At 32.5% G+C, this 19,591-nt stretch overlaps 1 protein-coding gene across 7 annotated transcripts in view; it reads right to left on the reverse strand.

Annotated features, from left to right (window-relative positions):
* Positions 1-5,875: 5,875 nt before the first annotated feature.
* Positions 5,876-19,591, reverse strand: part of LOC143059534 (innexin unc-9-like) — a 156,846-nt gene continuing 143,130 nt past the window's right edge. For 4 of the 7 annotated variants that reach the window (XM_076233049.1, XM_076233050.1, XM_076233051.1 and 1 more), the window contains one exon: positions 5,876-12,454. In XM_076233049.1, the coding sequence (XP_076089164.1) occupies positions 11,227-12,453 (1,227 nt within the window). In that variant the 5' untranslated portion in view covers position 12,454 and the 3' untranslated portion in view covers positions 5,876-11,226. Of the gene's footprint in view, positions 12,455-12,510; positions 12,533-13,105; positions 13,156-16,174; positions 16,302-19,591 lie in introns of those variants that run through there. The other 3 variants (XM_076233052.1, XM_076233053.1, XR_012973506.1) reach the window with 3 other exon arrangements.

The raw sequence follows: 19,591 nt of genomic DNA on the forward strand, positions 1-19,591 counted from the left end.
TTTATCCTGGGTTAGGAACCGCCTTTTGAAAACGGCTGGATCCACCCTTGAGGTCACACTGCTATAGCCTATCCACATGGGTAATATCGAAATAGACAAAAAATATCATTACTTAAAAGAAAAAAAAAAACATTCATTCAAACAATCCAATCCAATACAGCTCCAAACAGCAATGAATATTCAAATGGTAAAATAAATATTCCAAACAAATTAAAATGTACAAATGCTGATGTCCCGAACTTTCAAGATACCAACTGAGTAGTAGAATTGAGAATGGAAATGGGGAATGTGCCAAAGAGACAACAACCCGACCATAGAGCAGACAACAGCAGAAGGTCACCAACAGGTCTTCAATGCAACGAGAAATTCTCGCACCCGAAGGCGTCCTTCAGCTGGCCCCTAAACAAATATACACTGGTTCAGTGATAACACCATACTGAAGCCTCAGACTATAAATTGAACAACTTCAGATACAACGAAAATCAAAAATCTTGGCAAACAGAAAATATATTTATTATTAACATAGAAAAAAATATTGACAAGGAAAACAGTTCTTTTTGGATATTTAAGACTTTTCCCGTTGGTAAATCAATATTTCTATGAACATAATCAGCTCGACGCATGGACGCTCTTTCACATCGCGATGACCATGGGGGCATTCCGATGTATTGTTGCCACAGAGATTTGACTTTCGATTTTTACTAGTAACCGATCGTATAAATACGCGAACATTTCTTAGTGCAAAATAACAATCCGTATCTTTTCTTTAGTTTATCAATTAAGATCGCTCAGTGCTGTTTATTTGTTAATTTTATTGACGCAATCGTTCTTGTACCATCATAACTGTCGTTACCGTTTAAGCTTTAGAATTGTGCTTCATATTGCACTTTAAAAAAGATTCAGCACCCAAAGACGTTTTGGAGGACTGAAAAGCAGTTATTTATAAGGGGAAATTTTCAAGATTTAAAGATATGAGAAGATGATGCATGAGTTCGAATGAGACAACTTTCCATCAATGTATTAATTCATGGAGCCTTGGCTCACAGCGAACACCATGCTATATAGAAACATAAAAAAAATACTAGTGTTAAACCATTCAAACAGGAAAACCAACGGTCTAGTTTGTATAAAAAAATACAGGTCAGATTTTGTCGAATCAATCTGAACGAGGACAGTATGATTCATCTTCGTCACAAGTTAGTTTCATACATTTGTAATTAAGGAAGTCTTCCATGCGTGCGTTGCGATCATATCAGATGTATATTATTTTGGTGCGTTCATTATAAAATTTGCTAAATGTTATATATGTGAACAATAATTTTGATACTTAGCTATTTGATTACGACATTGTTTATTAAACCCCATCGGTACTGGCATTTTCAAATTTTGAAAATGGTGGATTGAACCTGGTTTTATAGCGCTAAACCTCTCACGTCTATGACAGTCTCGTCAAATTCTGTCATATTTACAACGATGCGTGAACAAAACAGACATAATAGGTAAAATTGTCAAAATATGGGTACAGGAGTCAAATATTAATACTAATAAGTACTAATATTGATATAAGAAAAACACCGCTATGATATTTTAAAAGTATCGCATTGATATTAGAAATAATAGCATTTGTATATTTTTGTATATAAGAAAAACACTGCACTTCAAATTTTACACGGACATAAACGTTTGCTTCTAACTAACTTTTGAATGTATATTTAGACTCAATTGTTGTTTATATTTGATTAATAAGTTTTAAAGTTAGTATTTTCTTACTTTTTTGTAGCCGAAAACAACATTTTCCGCATGGAATGTCTGCATATTTACAATTGATATTAGACAATATCGCTATGTGATATAAGAAAAGTTTTTATCGATTTGCTTCTTCCATAGACTGAGCTAGTTCGGTCAAAGACACATCGTACGGATCAATCAATTCGTGATGGTGTCCATAAAATTTACGGAGTGTTAATTTTAATCTGTCCTCCTCATAACTTTGTTTGAGCAGTTTCTGTGTAAGAATACCTGGTCAACAAATTACTTGACCTATCTTAATTAATGGAACGTACTGTCTTCTCTAGAAATATAAAAATAAAACTTTATTAGAGCATCATTTAAACTTCAAAGGAAGGAGGGTGGTGTAATGGGTTTTTGTCTGAATCAAATTATTTTTCAATATTTAACACTATAAGGTATGATAAAAATAAGGGTTCAGAATTAAAAAAAAAACTAATCTGCTTGACCAGAATATATTGTTTAACAAATTAGAAATCAGAATATTTAAACAAAAAAAATTAAGCCCACCCTCTCTTTAAATGGTCGTTCTCTTACACAATATGGTGTAACAGAATACCTTTATTATTTTACCACAATCTAATCTTTGATTGCCATTGTTCATATGAGGTGATGTATTTCTCATTGTTAAATACAACAATACGTTACCTATAATTGCTTACATCCACCTTATTTCCGATCATACCGATCTATGGATATACTTGTAGTTATAGCAAAAACAATACTTTTAAAATTCAGTTCTTCCGGATCTCGCGCACTCGTACCACTTTTCGATATAACTTCAATAGAATAACTTACAACTCCGGAGCACCTGTGTTCAACCCCAGTTCGCTGGAATAACTTACATTTCCAGACAGCTGTGTTATCCCACGGCTTCAGTGGAATAACTTACCATCTTAGAGCACATGTGCGTGTTCACACCCTGTTTCATTTGAATTATAACTTACCAATTTAGAGTATCTGTGTTCCCCACGTCTTCACCGAAATTACTAACAATTCCATAGCCCCTAAATTCAGCACCGACTTGACAGCTATTTCCATTACAGAGAATCTCTGTTCACCCCCGGCTTCACTTGAATTAATCACCATTCCAGAGCACCTATGATCACCCCGCGCTCCATTTGAATTACTTATCATTCAAGAGCACTCGTGTTCAGTCCCCCTTACGGCTTCCCTGGAATTACTAACCATTCCAAAGCACCTGTGTTTAGCTCCCCCTTTTTTTCCCCGGCTTTATTGGAATAACTACCCATTCCAGAGAACCAGTGTTCGACCCTGGCTTCACTGGAATTACTCATCATTCAAGAGAACCTGTGTTCACACCCAAGCTTCGACGGAATTACTTATCATTCCAGAGCACATGTGCACATCACTCGGATTCACCGGAATTGCTTGCCATTCCGGAGCACCTGTGTTTATCCTGCTTCATATGAAGTATCTCACATATAATTGAATGAAATCTTGAAGACTAACAACAAGGTCATGGTGTTGTCCATTTTTATTCGACTTATAATAAATTATATAATGTTTTTTTTTTTATAATACTTTCTCCCATTTCTTTAAACCATGAAATGATTTATAACCTGCAGTATTCAGAATTTAAAAAATCCCGTAGGTGTTTTGTGATTTACATTTGTCTTGAGCATGGCTATAATATTTGTTTTATAAGCTTATTGTGTCATTTTACTGCACGCTTTGCTTTAAGTGTACTAGTTAATTCAATGTTGTTACTGTATCAATTGGAATGGAATGACCTGTACATGGCTATCAGAAGAATATTTGGTGGAATGCAATATGTTAAATGTTAAGATGTGTAATTTACGATGAGAACAATATTTCTCGTATTTCACATTCTCTGTAAATAGATCTGTAAAAAAGTCAATAACATGGAAAACCATAGTTGTCTAGTAGGAAATATTTGAGTATTGTATTTTAGGTTTTGTCACCTAGAATGAATACAGTTATCTTTCTTTGTAGTGATTATTCGTATTTGTAGTGGAGGGCAACTTAAATTAGAATCCATTGATCCTGATGTGTTTATTTTAATATACGACAAAAACAACCTGGTTGCATACAGGTATTTTTTTTTAGACAAGTGCGTGTGATTTTAGCGTTATTCAAAAGTTGAGTGTTTTCCTGTACTGTTTATTGGTGTGTGCAGTTTGTTGATAAATCTAATGATAGAGATTAAAAATATTGGGTGGGGTTTGGATCCACACAAGTTATTCCTGTCCCGAATCAGGTCATAGTCAGTATATAGTTGTCTTATATATATATCTTTTCGTTATATTGAGCCTCTGTTGCTACTACATGATTTTTATGGTAGTCTTCATAAAGGTATCTGTAGATTTTTGGTTGCTTCTGTTTATACTAAGACAGAGGATATTAATGGTAAGTACATTGTTTCTCTTAGCACAAAAGGATATTACTGGTGGCCTGCATAGATGATCCCGTTCGAGTACATGTAGATCTTTAATTGTTTCTCTTAGCACAAAAGGATATTACTGGTGGCCTGCATAGATGATCCCGTCCGAGTACATGTAGATCTTTAATTGTTTCTCTTAGCACAAAAGGATATTACTGGTGGCCTGCATAGATGATCCCGTTCGAGTACATGTAGATCTTTTTTTTCTGTTGACACTAGTGAATATTAGTGGTAGCCTGCATAGGTAGTCCCGTCCGAGTACATGTAGATCTTTGTTTTTTTTTCTGCTGACACTAGATGATACTAATGGTAGCATGCACATACAGGGTCCCGTACGAGTATATAAGATAAGTAAATTGTAACACAATGATTTTTCAAGTAACCAAAACTTATATCCAAGGAAAACTGGCATTTTAAATGAGCATCACAAATCCACTCTTAAAATTATGGAAGTTTTAAAACAAGAAAGCGGAAACCATGTATCCGATCTAGATAACGTTGCATATTTGAGATCACGTTTGCGTTCAATTTTAATCGAAAACTTTTGAAATACATATGTTTTTTTTTTTTCATAGCAGATATTAAAACGACCAAGCATCTAATTAGCGAAACTGTATTTAAAAAAGGAAAACATACACATACCTTGGTACGACATCTCTTGATATGATTTGTTAACATACTTAGAGGAGTAAGACAACGTATGTCAGATGTGCAGAAAGATTTGAAAGAACCCTACCGGGGCCCCCTGATTGTTTGGTTGTGTCGTGTTGTTTACACTTTTTATATTGTGTTTTGTATACTGTTGTTTGTCTTGTTTCATAGTTTGCGATAGCGTTGTAAGTTTATTTTGTAATAAAAATTGTGATTATTATACCTTATGTCAAAATGAGAGATTCTGATTGGTTAATACGAGGGAGACAGTTTACTATATCCCATGGCAAATACTGTATTTATAACCTTTATGGAGACGCTAATTATTTTAGGAATCAAACTTTAATGGAAACGGAAGTTCCCTTAAATTATACCTTCAAATGAAATAAAACAAGCAATATTTCAGACTATTTCTTCCAACTGAAACTTATTTTTAAAAGTTGCCTGTCAACTCACATTTACTCGAGGTCATTTTAAATATATGACTGATACCATGCTTGTCTATCTATCCACATGATAACATCAATCCTGATTTTTAAAAAAAATATGTCCATAATGCTGGAAGCCGTTTTCGAAATTTTTAATTTTACCTACCGAATTTAACTCAACACCTGTGTTTTTGACTTATATGACCAACACGATGTGTGCCGTATATGGATCAGAATCTACTTATAGTTTTAAAGCCCATGCACGAGAACAATTCCAGTTCGTGTTGCTCAGTCTTTCTGTGTGTGTTTTGTGTACTATTATTTTTCTTTTCCGTCGTTTGTGCGGCTTCCTTTGCCATGACAGTGTCACGATTTTGAATATGATCCCTTTCGTATAATTCTCCTCTCTTTTTAGACTGTCTTACAATTCAGAGGTTTAGATAGCTACAAAAAAACAGGTTTAATCAACCATTTTCTACATAAGAAAATATCTGTACTAAGAAAGGTTCAAGACATGAGAAAATGTCTGTACCAAGTCAGGAATATGACAGTTTTTTACGGAAATTGAAAGAAAAACAGAAGATTTTAAATAAATATTGTATTCAAATAGTCATCTGGCAACAAGTAGGACATTTGATATATATATATATATATGTGTGTATTTACAAAACATGAAATAGGAATACGTGACTGTATAACAGAAATGTGAATAAATTACAAATATTATGAATATTTTAATAACAATCAATGTAATAAAAAAAAATCATCTCTTGGGTATTTTATACCCGTTACTACGACACACACAATTATATACCTCCAAAACTACCAGATAGTATATGATGAACTAGAACACATTTGTTTAAACCAGTGTAAAAAAAAAAGACTTTCAGTCTTGTAATATTAAAAAAAGATAATGAATTGCGCATACTCTGGCGCATACAAGATGACGAATGATGTTCCTAAAATATTTCAAGCAAGTCATGATGATTTTTTTAAAAGCACCAACAAAATTTAGAGAATAGTAAATGATGTTTTTTTTTTCAAAAAAAATATTTTGTGCGGAATTTGGTCAAACTAGAAAAGAGAGGGATGTTCAAAAAACAGAACTCGTTATTTTTTTTTTTTTAAATTGTATAGCATAGCTTTGATGCATAAGTTATAAAAGACAGTTTACTGTTAAAATGTGTTCATTACGTGTAATGAAGTAGCTTCCTTCAATTGAAGCATATTTTGATTTGTAATATTAACTTTTATTTCAATAATATGAAGTTACTTGCGTTGAATAGGTCGTGGTCAAACCACGCATGATTATATACTAGAGTTATCTTTCTTTATACACTTTACCTAAACTTTTGACTTCATTTCAAACTGAAGTTGCGAACAGTAAATTCTTAACTAATACAAAAAAAAACCAACGATAAAATGGAATACATTCTATTAACTCTGGAAGTCTAATCAATACTACAGCTAATAATGACGTCCATCACAAACAAGATCACAACTCCATGCTACTAGTGTACATTTTATCACATTCAGTATATATATGAGGGTTTGGAAAGGGTTTTTCCCTTACTGTTCTCTTCCAATTTGTAGGTTTTTTTCTACATTCTTTCAATTTTAAGGCCATTTTTTCTGTATTCTTTCAATGTTAATGCCATTTTTCTGTATTCTTTCAATTTTTATGCCATTTCCCATATTTTTAATCAAAAGGTTGTTTGTCTGTTGTTATCTATTCACTTTTTAAAGAACTTTTAATTCTTCTTTATTTTTTCGTCTATAACTGTTTATCTATTTTTCTATAAAAAAAAGTATTTCAATCTGAATTGTTTGTCTATTATTCTTTATTCTATAAACCCCATGCAGACCCTCGTATTTGCATCACAAAATTTCATCTAAACAACATAAACATATATATATATATAAACAATAAACACAACCAGCTAAACAAGTAAACAGAAACTTAAACAAACAATAATAAATACATTGAAATATATGTACCTCTTGTAATAAAAATTCATCAAATAAATATGATATTGTAATTTGTAAATGCTAATCCTTATCTAACCCATCTTTGTTGGACCAATAACGCAGAGCTGCTGTCCCGATGTAAAAGGCTCTGTCAAACTGCATTCATTACTCGATCTTAAATAAACTGCATGTTGTTCTTGGATGTCCTATTTATAATTCACTAAGAAACCAAAACGTAAAAAATCTAATAAAAAAATTCCAAACCTAAAGAAAAAGCAGAGTGACTGTATTTTTGAATTCCTATGATGAAAGGAAATTTAGATTTATTTTTTTTTTATCTGCAATTAACATGGCTAAGGTAAGAAAGATTACAAATTAGAGTTATCCCTCTTTGTACTTATCCTCTCCTCCGCCTCTATGAATAGAAGATCTAATTTGAGAAGAGTACACTTATCCCCTTCCTATGTTTAGAAAAAGACATAATTTTTTTTACTCCCCCACCCCCATGAAACCGTCCAATTGATAGGATACCATAACATAGATGCATGTAAATAGTAAAACATGTGTTGAGGGACGTTAGTTTCATATTGATTAGAAGACTTTTTCAAAGTTCCAATCAAAAACTAATACGTTATAAGGGCTGATTTGCACTCCTACATATTTTAAAGCTGTGCTCATTTCTACCAAGTGCCCATTGCATGAGATCAACATCAGAAGAGGAGGTTTTGCCAGAAACCCGCAAAGTTGAGAAGCCTCGACATTAAAGGTAGAAAGATTTATTGTCGGATGTAACAAGTGCTATAATTAATTAAACATAAAAATTAAAGCAAAATATCTGACAGCCTTTTGTTCAACACCTCTCCTCAAGCACTATCAACAGCAGAAAAATAAATACGAATTATCCCCCTTCCGATAGCAGATCGCGTTAGCGGGCGACAAGTCAGATTTTAAAATTTTATAACTTTTGGGATACATCCGCCTTTTATATCTACTTTACTGAATGATTTATTTACAAAAAGATGTATACTCATAAGAAAAGTTAATAAAATGGACAGAAATTGCATATAAATATATGAATGGCGTTGTTATTAGACAAGCCTTTGTTCTGTATAAATGCGTGATTTATCTAAATATATTTTTTTGATATGCATCATTTAGAGATCATGTAGAAAATAGCAGGATTCACACATGCGCACATCGTATGTGCAGTTGATTTTAAATATACATGTCTACTTACAATGCATTGTACATATAACTGCCGAAATAAGTTTTGTATGAGGTTTGTGTTAAACGCCACTTTTAGAAAACATGGCTATATCATGGCAGCCGCGTTTTATTACTTTACTGGGGTCCCCTCTTAGGGTGGTATGGGTGTCTTCCTCCATCTTGGATTGTAACAAACAGAGAATCAAAGGTCCATATTTTCTATCAAGCTAGCAAAATTTGATGCAGGAATGTAGATATTTAATGTGAATTTTCATTTAAAAGAACCAATTTATAAGATTGTAACTTATAAATATTAATATTTTTGCAAATGTTGATTATTTTTGGTTGTTTTTATAAAAAAATTAAATTGTCATTTTAAGGGGAGGTAACTCTAAAACAAGTGAATTTTCTAAAGGATTCTGCAAGAAATTTTCCTATTTTGTATTTTAGCCAGAAAAAACGTACGGTGACCATATCTTTTCTTTTGATATTCTCAAAACATTGTCTGAAAGCCATCTTTTCCTTAAGTATTTAATAATTCTATCATTTTGTTTAGTTTCTAATCACAAAATTGTGTTTTTTCCTGTATAATCCATACAAAATGTGTCATTTTGTCACGTCCTGTAGCTTGAGAAAATGCGCGGTGACCTATCATTTTTATTTTATTTTTGAACATATATCAATAGGTACTACGTTTTGGCAAAGTATGAACAAATTCTATCATTTTTATTTTAGACTCCCATACCACCTTAATAGGCCCTTTATGATAATTTCAGGATCTGCCACTGTTTCCCATACATCGGATGTTGCCAGAGATACAATTATTTATCATATATACTGTAGCGATTTAGCGTAGACACCAGCATTGTAGATTTATCGCTTATTCAAAGATTATATCATTAAATTGTTTTAAGATTTGAACTCTCTCAACAAAGTATCATTATAACAATACTGAAGTACAAATGAGTAACACATTAACATGATTAAATTACCATATCTTCTGAACAGAAGCAAACAATGTCATATAATTTCTAATGCTTTTTTTTCAAATTTCACAATCATTATAGATGTTTGTTTTTCTTTAAAGTTTCCTGTATGAAATATAAAAAACATGAAAAATGTTAAAATGTAAAAATGTTATATGCATAAACACTTGTGTACCAACACTATACATTTTAAAGTTCAGATGTTCGCTACTTTACTTCATAATAACAAGCTTTTACGAAAGCTGTTATAAATTAAGAGAATATACTATACATAACAGAACTTAAAAGCAGAAAAAATAAACCATGTGTGCCCTTATTTATGTGATATAGTCAAATGGGGGGGGGGGGGGGGGGGAGGGAATCTCTCTTGTCTCTTGATAGACTTTTCACACATTTAACATTGGTACGTTTTTTCTTTAAAAAAATAAGGAAATCACAAAAAATTGTAATTTTAAATTAAAGCTTTTTAAACTACATGTATGAAAATCATGAAAGAAAAGAAGGGGTTAGCGGGCATTTTTTTCAAATTGTACCAAATGTATAAAAAAAAACCAGAGGATTTCGAATATCTGTAATAAAAGTCGAAAAAAACTAGCAAACATTTTAAAGCTTATAATAGTCACAAATATAACACCTCTTTAGAACAGTATCTACTAATATAAAAACTTACAGAAATTTGGAAAGAACGCATAGAATAAAGCCTCTCAAAAAGAACATCAACAGTTGTTCCAAACTTAAACGAATGTCTTTATGCCCCGATACACAAGTGACGTGATGAGACACAAATTTATAGTAACATGGTACATGTGCACATGTGTAGTGAATAATACATGATTCTAACTACATGGTACATGTACACATGTGTCGTGAAAATTACATGATTCTAACTACATGGTACATGCATGCACGTGCTGTGAAATACATGATTTTATAATTGCATGGTATAGATATATGTATACACAAGTGCCTAGTAAATTCATGATTCTAATTGCATATCTTCAAAATAAGGCTATATAAAAATTGACATTTGTTTTTGGCATCCTTATCATATCTCTCATAACCACTGGTATATGTAGATGAAAATGACCGTAACATGTTTTTTCCTAAAAAAAAAAAAAAAAAAAAAAAAAAAACCAACCAAACATTCTGATTCCCATTTTGAGGGGAAAAAATAACATCCCCCCTTTTGTAGTTAAATGGTTGTTCCCCAACTGTATTGTTACCTTTTATGAAATTACAAGAGATTGCAGACTACTGTTTCATATTCTATTAATTTCAATATTATTTTTTTTTTATAGAGTCTGTACCATCATTACACTGTTATATTTTGTGTCTGTCAGAATGGAGCAATGTAGAGATTACAGAACGATAAGTTATCCCTTATTTAAATACCCATCAATAGTTTTCGTTTCTATGACCTGCAATGGCCTTAATAATATACTAACAATATTTCTAAGACCTTCCATATCAGGAAAACTTTCTATTGTGAATAGAATATATTATGCATTTGAAACGTATTCATGAAACGATATTTTGTGTTTTTGATTTTCGGAAATTCATCAACATTCTGTTAACTGGAATGATTCTTAGTTTTCTTTTCTTTTCCACAACCCCACATTATTTAGCTTTCGATGACACCGAATTTGTGCTATCAAAATTTGGAACTATATATCCAAATACAGATTTATACCGTTGATGCACATACTTCCTCTGCTATCTCTGTGTCAAGAATATCCTTGCGCATACTTTCAGTTCCGGTGCCATTTCGGCCTAGTCACACATCTTCCCCTTCTATAACATTTAGATCATGTCCAGTTATGTTAGTTCGGATCTGTATTGATTTTTTGCTGCGATAAATATCCCATAAGCCAGCGACTATTTCAGCTACTACTATCTCACTAGAATTTTTTCCAATGAGTCGCAATGTAAAGACACCGTCATGTCGTAAATAATCTAACACAAATCTACCTACAAGTTTTCTTTCGGGACCAGTTGTGATCCGTTCCATAAGTTTTAAAAACTTTTTAACAAAATGAATTCTTGTCGATGGAAAAAGCATGTACCAGAACCACATAACAAAATTAACACACGTGCATATAGATACAAATACTAACCAAAACCACATAAATATATAAATTTTCTCATTGAAAATATTGATCGGAAGAACGCATTGAACACTGTAGTGCTGCAGATTTGTAATTTGCCGGATCCGGAAGTCACACATTGTTACTTTGGGAAACCTATGTGAACCAGACCATTCCTTTCCCTCCGTTAGTTCTTGTAGCACTTCGAATCCATAAACCTTGTAATTAGATCCTAAAAATTCATTCAATAGAAAAAGTTGTCCAATTGCATTTATGATATACAAAATTTTCATCAGAAAGTACACAGCTACAAGAAAATTTCCATATTTTCTTCCGCAAAGCAAATTTAAATTTGCAGACAGGATGTGTCTTAATTTGACACAACACGCATGTCTCGTTTCTCGTTGATTGTCAAGACAACGATCCAAATGTCTGACCAGATATTTGAGACTCCTGGCTCTGTTTTCTGGGCTTTCCATCATGGCATCGCTTGCCAAGCTTACTATCCTATCCACATTTATACCAGAATGTCCATTCAAAATCCGCCAAATTATACAAGGTAAATAAAATAATAAGGCTTGAATGAGGAGCATAACTGGTACCCACTGGTAATAGTTAATTTCCTTTTCTTTTCGGAGATGCATATGCTCCAGTGAGGGAACTTGAGATTCCATTGGAATATAATAAGTGTCTTTTATCCAACATAAATTGTTTGTATAATCGACATGGGTACCAGGAAATTCTGCAGGGCACCAGCACCTAATGGGATCGCCGACATATTGCCTAGCGGATACAACTACAGTAAATATAATCAATATTCCAGTGGTATAGAAATGATTTAGTCTATCAACAATGTCATCATCGTTACGTACTTTAACGTTGGCAACTCTCCCAACCGACCCAATAATACTGTCCATCCTGAAAAATAAAAATAAAAACATTTGATAAATATGATAATCTAAAGAATCTCCACCCGACCCAATAATACTGTCCATCCTAAAAAAAAATATAGAACATTTAATAAATATGATAACGAAACATTCTTTAAAAGTATCAAACACAGGTCTTGTATTGAGTCAGCGAATTATTTTTCTCATCAAAATAAAGATATAGGAAAATGTGGTGTGGATGCTAATGAGACAATTATTCATCCAAATAACAATTTTAAAAAAAGTAAACCATTATAGGTCATGATCAATGTACGGCCTCAAAAAAGTATGTATTCAAAATGGATTGAGTTCAAGTTCTGTAACACTAACAGCGCGTGTTCACTGTTGTTATTTTCCTTTTCTTTTTTTATTCTATATGGATATAATATTATAAAACTAAATTCACTATGTACAATGTATGGATGTATCTTTTTCCAGATTCACTATTCAATAATTATAATCTCAGTTTCTCTGAGTCATATCATTGAGCTTAGTAACATTCCTGATTGTGCAATAAGTAAAATATACAGGATAATACAGAACGGTTTCATTGATAGGGACCACATAAAAACAGGAGACATTACTGGGGTAAAAGGAGGGGTTAACTGCTAAATCCATTAAACAGAATCTACGATTTTACCTTTCTGTGTTATAAATGTGCCTTTTTCAAAACATCCAAAAATATATATATATATTTATAATTATAATTATAACAAAGCTTACACGTTGTTCAGATTTCTGACACTACATTTGTATATTCAATATTCCATGCTTTCATCGAAACTTTTGTCAAAATTACCATATTAAAACAGGAGACATTTCAAAGGGAAAAAGGGGGTAGAGGTCTAACTGCTTAACTAATTTAAACATATTTTACCTATCTAAAACTTAAGTGTTTAAGTACCTTTTCAAAATATCCAAAATAAAAAATAACAAAGCTTACATGTTGTTGAAAAATCTTAACACTACATTATTATATGAGCTATTCAATATTCCTTGCCTTCATCCAAACTTCTGTCAGAGACAATACATGTATAACACATTAGTACGTGTAACTAGACCTGTCCGAATGTGTCGGTACATCGAAGACATAAACAAACCATAAGATTATGTAAACAATGCGCATGTGGTACCGTATATTTCTTATTAATGGGATAATTATTAAGGCATGGTAATTGATTGACCAGAAACACTTTTTATAATGCATTACTTTGTTCAGGTATTCCGTAGATAATTATTTAGAGATGGAGGCAATCGGACGCACCTTTATCAAAATATTGTCAATCTTTTGTTGACTCGAGCGTTCGGCGAACAATATTTGGAAGCAAGCTTCAAAACCTAAAGCTATTTTGGATTTTGTCATTAATCAATGATTTAGGACCAGTCATTCAGAGTCCAATTTTTACTATGAATTAATAGATTAGAGAATAAAAACGCGGGATGTCACAAAGAGACAACAACCAGGTCAAAGAGCAGAATACAGCCCAAGGACACGAATGCTTCTACAGCTCAACGGAAAATCTTTAGCTGACCACTGAATAATGATGTTTACTGTCTAGGTCCACAAAATGAATTACACATAAAGACTATCTCAAAACTTGTGATCATTTCTGACACCAAGTCTGTTGCTTGAGCCATGACACCGGCACCAAATAAAAATCAACATTGACAACATTTGTCTTTTACTTTTCTTATATTTCAACCGTCATATTTTCTTTTAAAAAACACTGAATCTATAAGGTCTGGTATAAAAGTTGAATTAAACATTATTTTACCTTCACCCTTTGTTCCCTTTTCAAGTCTTTCGTTTCAGTTTATATGTAACGTAACACTAAGTTTATTACTATACGAACTCAAAGGTTATAAGGGACGACATCAAAAGATCAATGTAAGATAAAAAACTTAATTCAAATAGTTTGGGGGTGGGGGGTTGAACTGCTGCAAGATTTGGTTATCCGACATTGGTTTTTACGCCTGTCCCAAGTCAGGAGCCTCTGGCCTTTGTTAGTCTTGTATTATTTTAATTTTAGTTTCTTGTGTACAATTTGGAAATTAGTATGGCGTTCATTATCACTGGACTAGTATATATTTGTTTAGGGGCCAGCTGAAGGACGCCTCCGGGTGCGGGAATTTCTCGCTACATTGAAGACCTGTTGGTGACCCTCTGCTGTTGTTTTCTATTTGGTCGGGTTGTGGTCTCTTTGACACATTCCCCATTTCCATTCTCATTTTTATCCATATGGGTCAATCAATTTTTCCCAAATTAAGTTAAGAGGGGGGAGGTGGGGGTCAGTGAAAAAACTAGGTGAATTAAGTTTTTTATCCTTCATTGAACTTTTGATATCGTCCCTAACGCCATCGCTGTGTTCACTTACTATCAATGAGAATGCACATGCATATCAGAAGTATGTCATTTAGTAGACACTAAATACAAAACAAGTAATTATGAGGGTAAACAACTTCAAAGTACTCTTCCTCGTAACACTAGGTTAATTATATCTAATTCTACACATAGTATACTGCCAAGATGACTCAACCACTGTGTTTTAGAAATGCTGAGAATTTAGAACGTTCTACAACGCTTATTACATATATGGAATGTGTATGATGAAACAATAAAAAAAAAAAGATGAAAATTTAAACTTATAAAACTTTTTTTTCTTAATAAAACAGTAGGAACTTCTAATGAGCAAACAAGTATAATTCAACAACAGAAGTGATCAGATGTATCATATTTTACATCCATAATACAATGATTCCCCCTTTAATTACATCCATAATACAATGATTCCCCCTTTAATTACATCCATAATACAATGATTCCCCCTTTAATTACATCCATAATACAATGATTCCCCCTTTAATTAAACATAAAAATATGTGTTGCAAATGTATAATCATATCATGTAATATAATCGGGAAAACAATATTATGGTGTCATGTTGTATAATATATTCTGCTTGTACATGTGTTGTGACTTCTATGTTATTTGGGACTAAAAAGTTGGGTTTGTTTTCGAAATTTATAATAAAATCAGTTTTTGGTAATACAATTTATTTGGAACTTTTATAGACTCGGTTGTTGTATACCAGATATTGACCCCGAGACGTCTTGCTTTAATGAGTCAAATTGTTGGGTTGTAGTCCCATTGACTTTGCAAAACGTACATTTAGCTGTATAAAGAGAAGACCATTTTTGTGTATACAAATGAATTTAATTTCATTTTTTAATATAAATATGGCCGTTAGTTTTCTCGTTTGAATTGTTTTACATTGTCATTTCGGGGCCTTTTATAGCTGACTTTGATGTGCGGGCTTTGCTCATTGTTGAAGGCCGTACGATGACCTATAGTTGTTAATTTCTGTATCATTTTGGTCTCTTGTAGACAGTTGTTTCATTGGCAATCACACCACATCTTCGTTTTTATATAAACATTTCAAGACAGGGTTTTGAAAGATATTTTCTATTAAACATAAATGTATGATACCCAAAACTTTGACAACCACATAACATTCATAAAGTTATTTGATTTTGTGGACATTGTACATAAAGTAAAGTTCGATTATTCTAAGACATGTTTACAAATTATTATGTTAAGAGATATATAGGAAGTGTAAAAAATACTTTTTATGCAGAACTCTTATAATTTATACTAAAATAAAACAAACTCATACAGCATAAGCATTATCCAAGCAATATGTCCACTCACCACAATTAAATAATGAAGAATTGTCCAGCTTTCTCCAAACAAGTGCTAAACAAAAGTTATTCATGCTCAGACTAAACATAAGCTAAGAATAAACCATCCCATAATATAAATGTTGATTCAACGTTACAACAGCTGTCCGTACAATAATTAGATCATACTATGTACGTTATGTTTATTCATATTTATCTGCTTTTCGGTATTTGATTAGAGCTCCTTGCATGTAATCCTCTGATTGCATCATGGCTGCCAGTGGGTGTTCGAATACCTTTCTCACCTTCCTGATAAGAGATCTATGATGCAACAGAGATTCGGTTTTTTTCAAGGAGAAAATTATCTGATAATTGCAAGTTCATGAAAGATGAAACATTATATATTCTGCATAAATGAAAACAGACATGAGGGATAAAAACACGATAACTCACAAAACAGAGGATCTGTAAAGTCATGAGCCGGGTGGGGTTTGGTTCGGTCATCATAGAACGGTTAACAAAGATGAAAATGTACACACAAAATTTCATACAGAAAATATTGCACTTTTTGTTTGAAAGAACTCAAAAAACAGAAGCAGATCCAGGGAATTCGATAAATAAAAATATAGAGTGACTAACCAGTCAAGATCAGGCAATGTTATAGGAGTGGGACTTTTTGACAAGTCTTTGCATAAACTATATATAAACTGTTATTCCATCACCCTTCCTACACCCTTTGAATCCGCTTATGACGTGAAATTTAAATCTTAAAAAAAACAACGGGAAAGAAATGAAAACGACAAACAACACCGAAAGAAGTAACAACTTTCGAAACATTTGTTGGGAAGATCTAATTAACAGTGAAACAAGCTTAAAGAATTCCAAGTAGATAGTTAAATTGTATGTAAACTAAGTGCAAACATTTCTCGTAAATAAGCTTCAAATGAAAATGCAATGTATTTAACAAAGTCAAGCACTATAATGGGTATTTATCCACTAATATATTTGCACTTAGATAATCAAGTAATTTAAGGTGGCGTGTTGGTTCTTTGTCTTAATCAATTGCCTTATTTCAGTCAAATTACTAAAATTCCTCTTGGATATTTCGTGCTAGCTGTTTCTCTAGCAGAACATGCATGGTACTGTATTTAGTTTTTAAATTATACTGCATTGATGTTTATTAGAAAGGAGTAGGTCCGGTAAGGACCGATTTTGGCCTCACATTTCAGGTTCATCTGACATAAGATTTTGAACTCTTTTTAAACACTTAAGTGTCTATTTCATTGGAATCAATTAGTTTATGTGAAAGATTTTAACTGATTTAGTCATTAAAAACGATCTGATTCAAGCTCAAATATGAAAAATCTACAAAATATGCCGAAAAATGTCACTTTTTAGATGGTTTTTGTCAAAAATGAAAGTGGCCGCATCCGTGTTCATCCTCAACCTTTATACAATGTATATGTTATGTATTATCATCAAATACAACTTACATTTCAATATTGAGGATGAACACGAATGCGGCCACTTTTGTTTTACACGAAAACCGTCTAAAATTTAACTAAAATGATAGAATAGTGAAGATTTCAGTAATTTAGCATGACTTAATGGTGCTAGTACCCGATATTTGTGCATTGTATTGTCAGAAACAGGCCATATTTATGTAGCAGAACCATTCTACTGGCCAATAAATAACTAATAGTTTAAATTCTTACAATTTTGTAAAACTGCTATATTTTGGGGCCAAAAAGGGGTCTTACTGAACCTACTCCTTTATAATCTTCTAAGTTTGTTATTCTTCCTGTATTTTATCAGAGCTCTCATTTGTTTGATTTGATATACATCGGACTTGGAATAAATTGTTTGAATAAAAAGAAGATGTGATATAATTTCCAATGAGGCAACAAACATGACACAGAAATTAACAACTGCAGGTCACCATACGGCCTTCAACAATGACCAAAGCCAATACCGCACAGTCAGTTATAAAAGACCACGAAATGTCAAATGAAAAACAATTCAAACGAGAAAACTAACGGCCTAATTTATGTACAAAAAGCGAACGAAAAAATGTGTTAGTTTTATCATGAAATATTAAAATATTTTAAAATCATACTGCATTGTATAAGTATAAGTTAGTACTAGAACACACCCGTGATATCGCGGGTCCGTGACTGAATTAAAGTATATAACTATGCGCAAGCCTTATTTTAGTATTAGTATTGTCATCTGATAAAGTCATGCCGATTATAAGATACACAGTTTTTCTCTGCTTTCAAGTCTTTCTGTTTGAACCCGTCGAACTGAAACAATAATATTAATTATTTGGAAAACAAAAGGTCCTGGAATGGAGTATTTTTTAATCAACAGCATTGTCCTATATAAGTTATAAATAAAGTTGAATTCTTTGCTTCGCTGTTTTACGTCATGCCCACTAACAAATTGAAAACTGTACCTATACGCCTTATTTTTAGTCCAGATTTTTAGTATTCGTATTGTTATCTTAGAAAGTCTTACTGATTAAAATACTACAATAGGTAACAATTTGACAATTTAGTAGTGTCAACCCTGTGGTTATGACCCGTGTATATAGCATAATTAATCCTGAATACAACGTTTGGTGGTGCGCCTGTCAGATGCGGAACGTACAGATAAGGTAATAGGTAACAGGTGAATATACTATTGGTATCGGTAGCGGACTCGACCCGGAACTTCTTAATTATTGGCAATATTAATTACGTGGAAAACAAAAGGGCCTGGAGTGGTGTAATTTTTAATCTACACCTTTGTACTATATTAGTTATATATAAAGTTGAATTCTGTGATTCGTCGTTTTTACGTGATGACGGCTGACAAATTGGACCTCGTAATTTTAGTATTATAGATAATTCTTCGTGCATTTTAACATATCTCTGACTTGTATGATTAATATACATCGGGCTTGGAATAAATTGTTTGAGTTAGTATTATCGTGGAATATTTTACAACGGCTTTCATCGAATCATAAGTGATACAGACTGTAGTTATTTACTCCATGGCTTACTTATGATAGGTAGCCACAGTAGATACATTGACATATTTACAAGGTTTGGATCAGCAAACCATAAAAATTCGAATTTCAAATATGCATTTAAAAAAAGGGTTTGCAAGGTTTGAATCAGCAAATCATAAAACTCAAATATCAAATATCTGCATTAAAACAAAAGTGCATTCCCTCTTTTCTAAAGATTTTCTATATATTTGTGTGTATTCGTTGTTTTGTAATTACAAACAAATTTCTTTATTATTTCACATAAACCATTACTATGTCTAAGGGAGCTACCATTTGATTTTTATGGGGGGCTAGGATGAAATTTGAAAAAAATAGGCAGGACAGGAGTTTTGTGAAAAAAAAAAAGGCAGGATGAGACACTTTGCAAAAAAAAAAGGCAGGATGACAATTTAGGTA

Source organism: Mytilus galloprovincialis, chromosome 14, assembly GCF_965363235.1.
Source record: "Mytilus galloprovincialis chromosome 14, xbMytGall1.hap1.1, whole genome shotgun sequence".
Classification (NCBI taxonomy): Eukaryota; Metazoa; Mollusca; class Bivalvia; order Mytilida; family Mytilidae; genus Mytilus; species Mytilus galloprovincialis.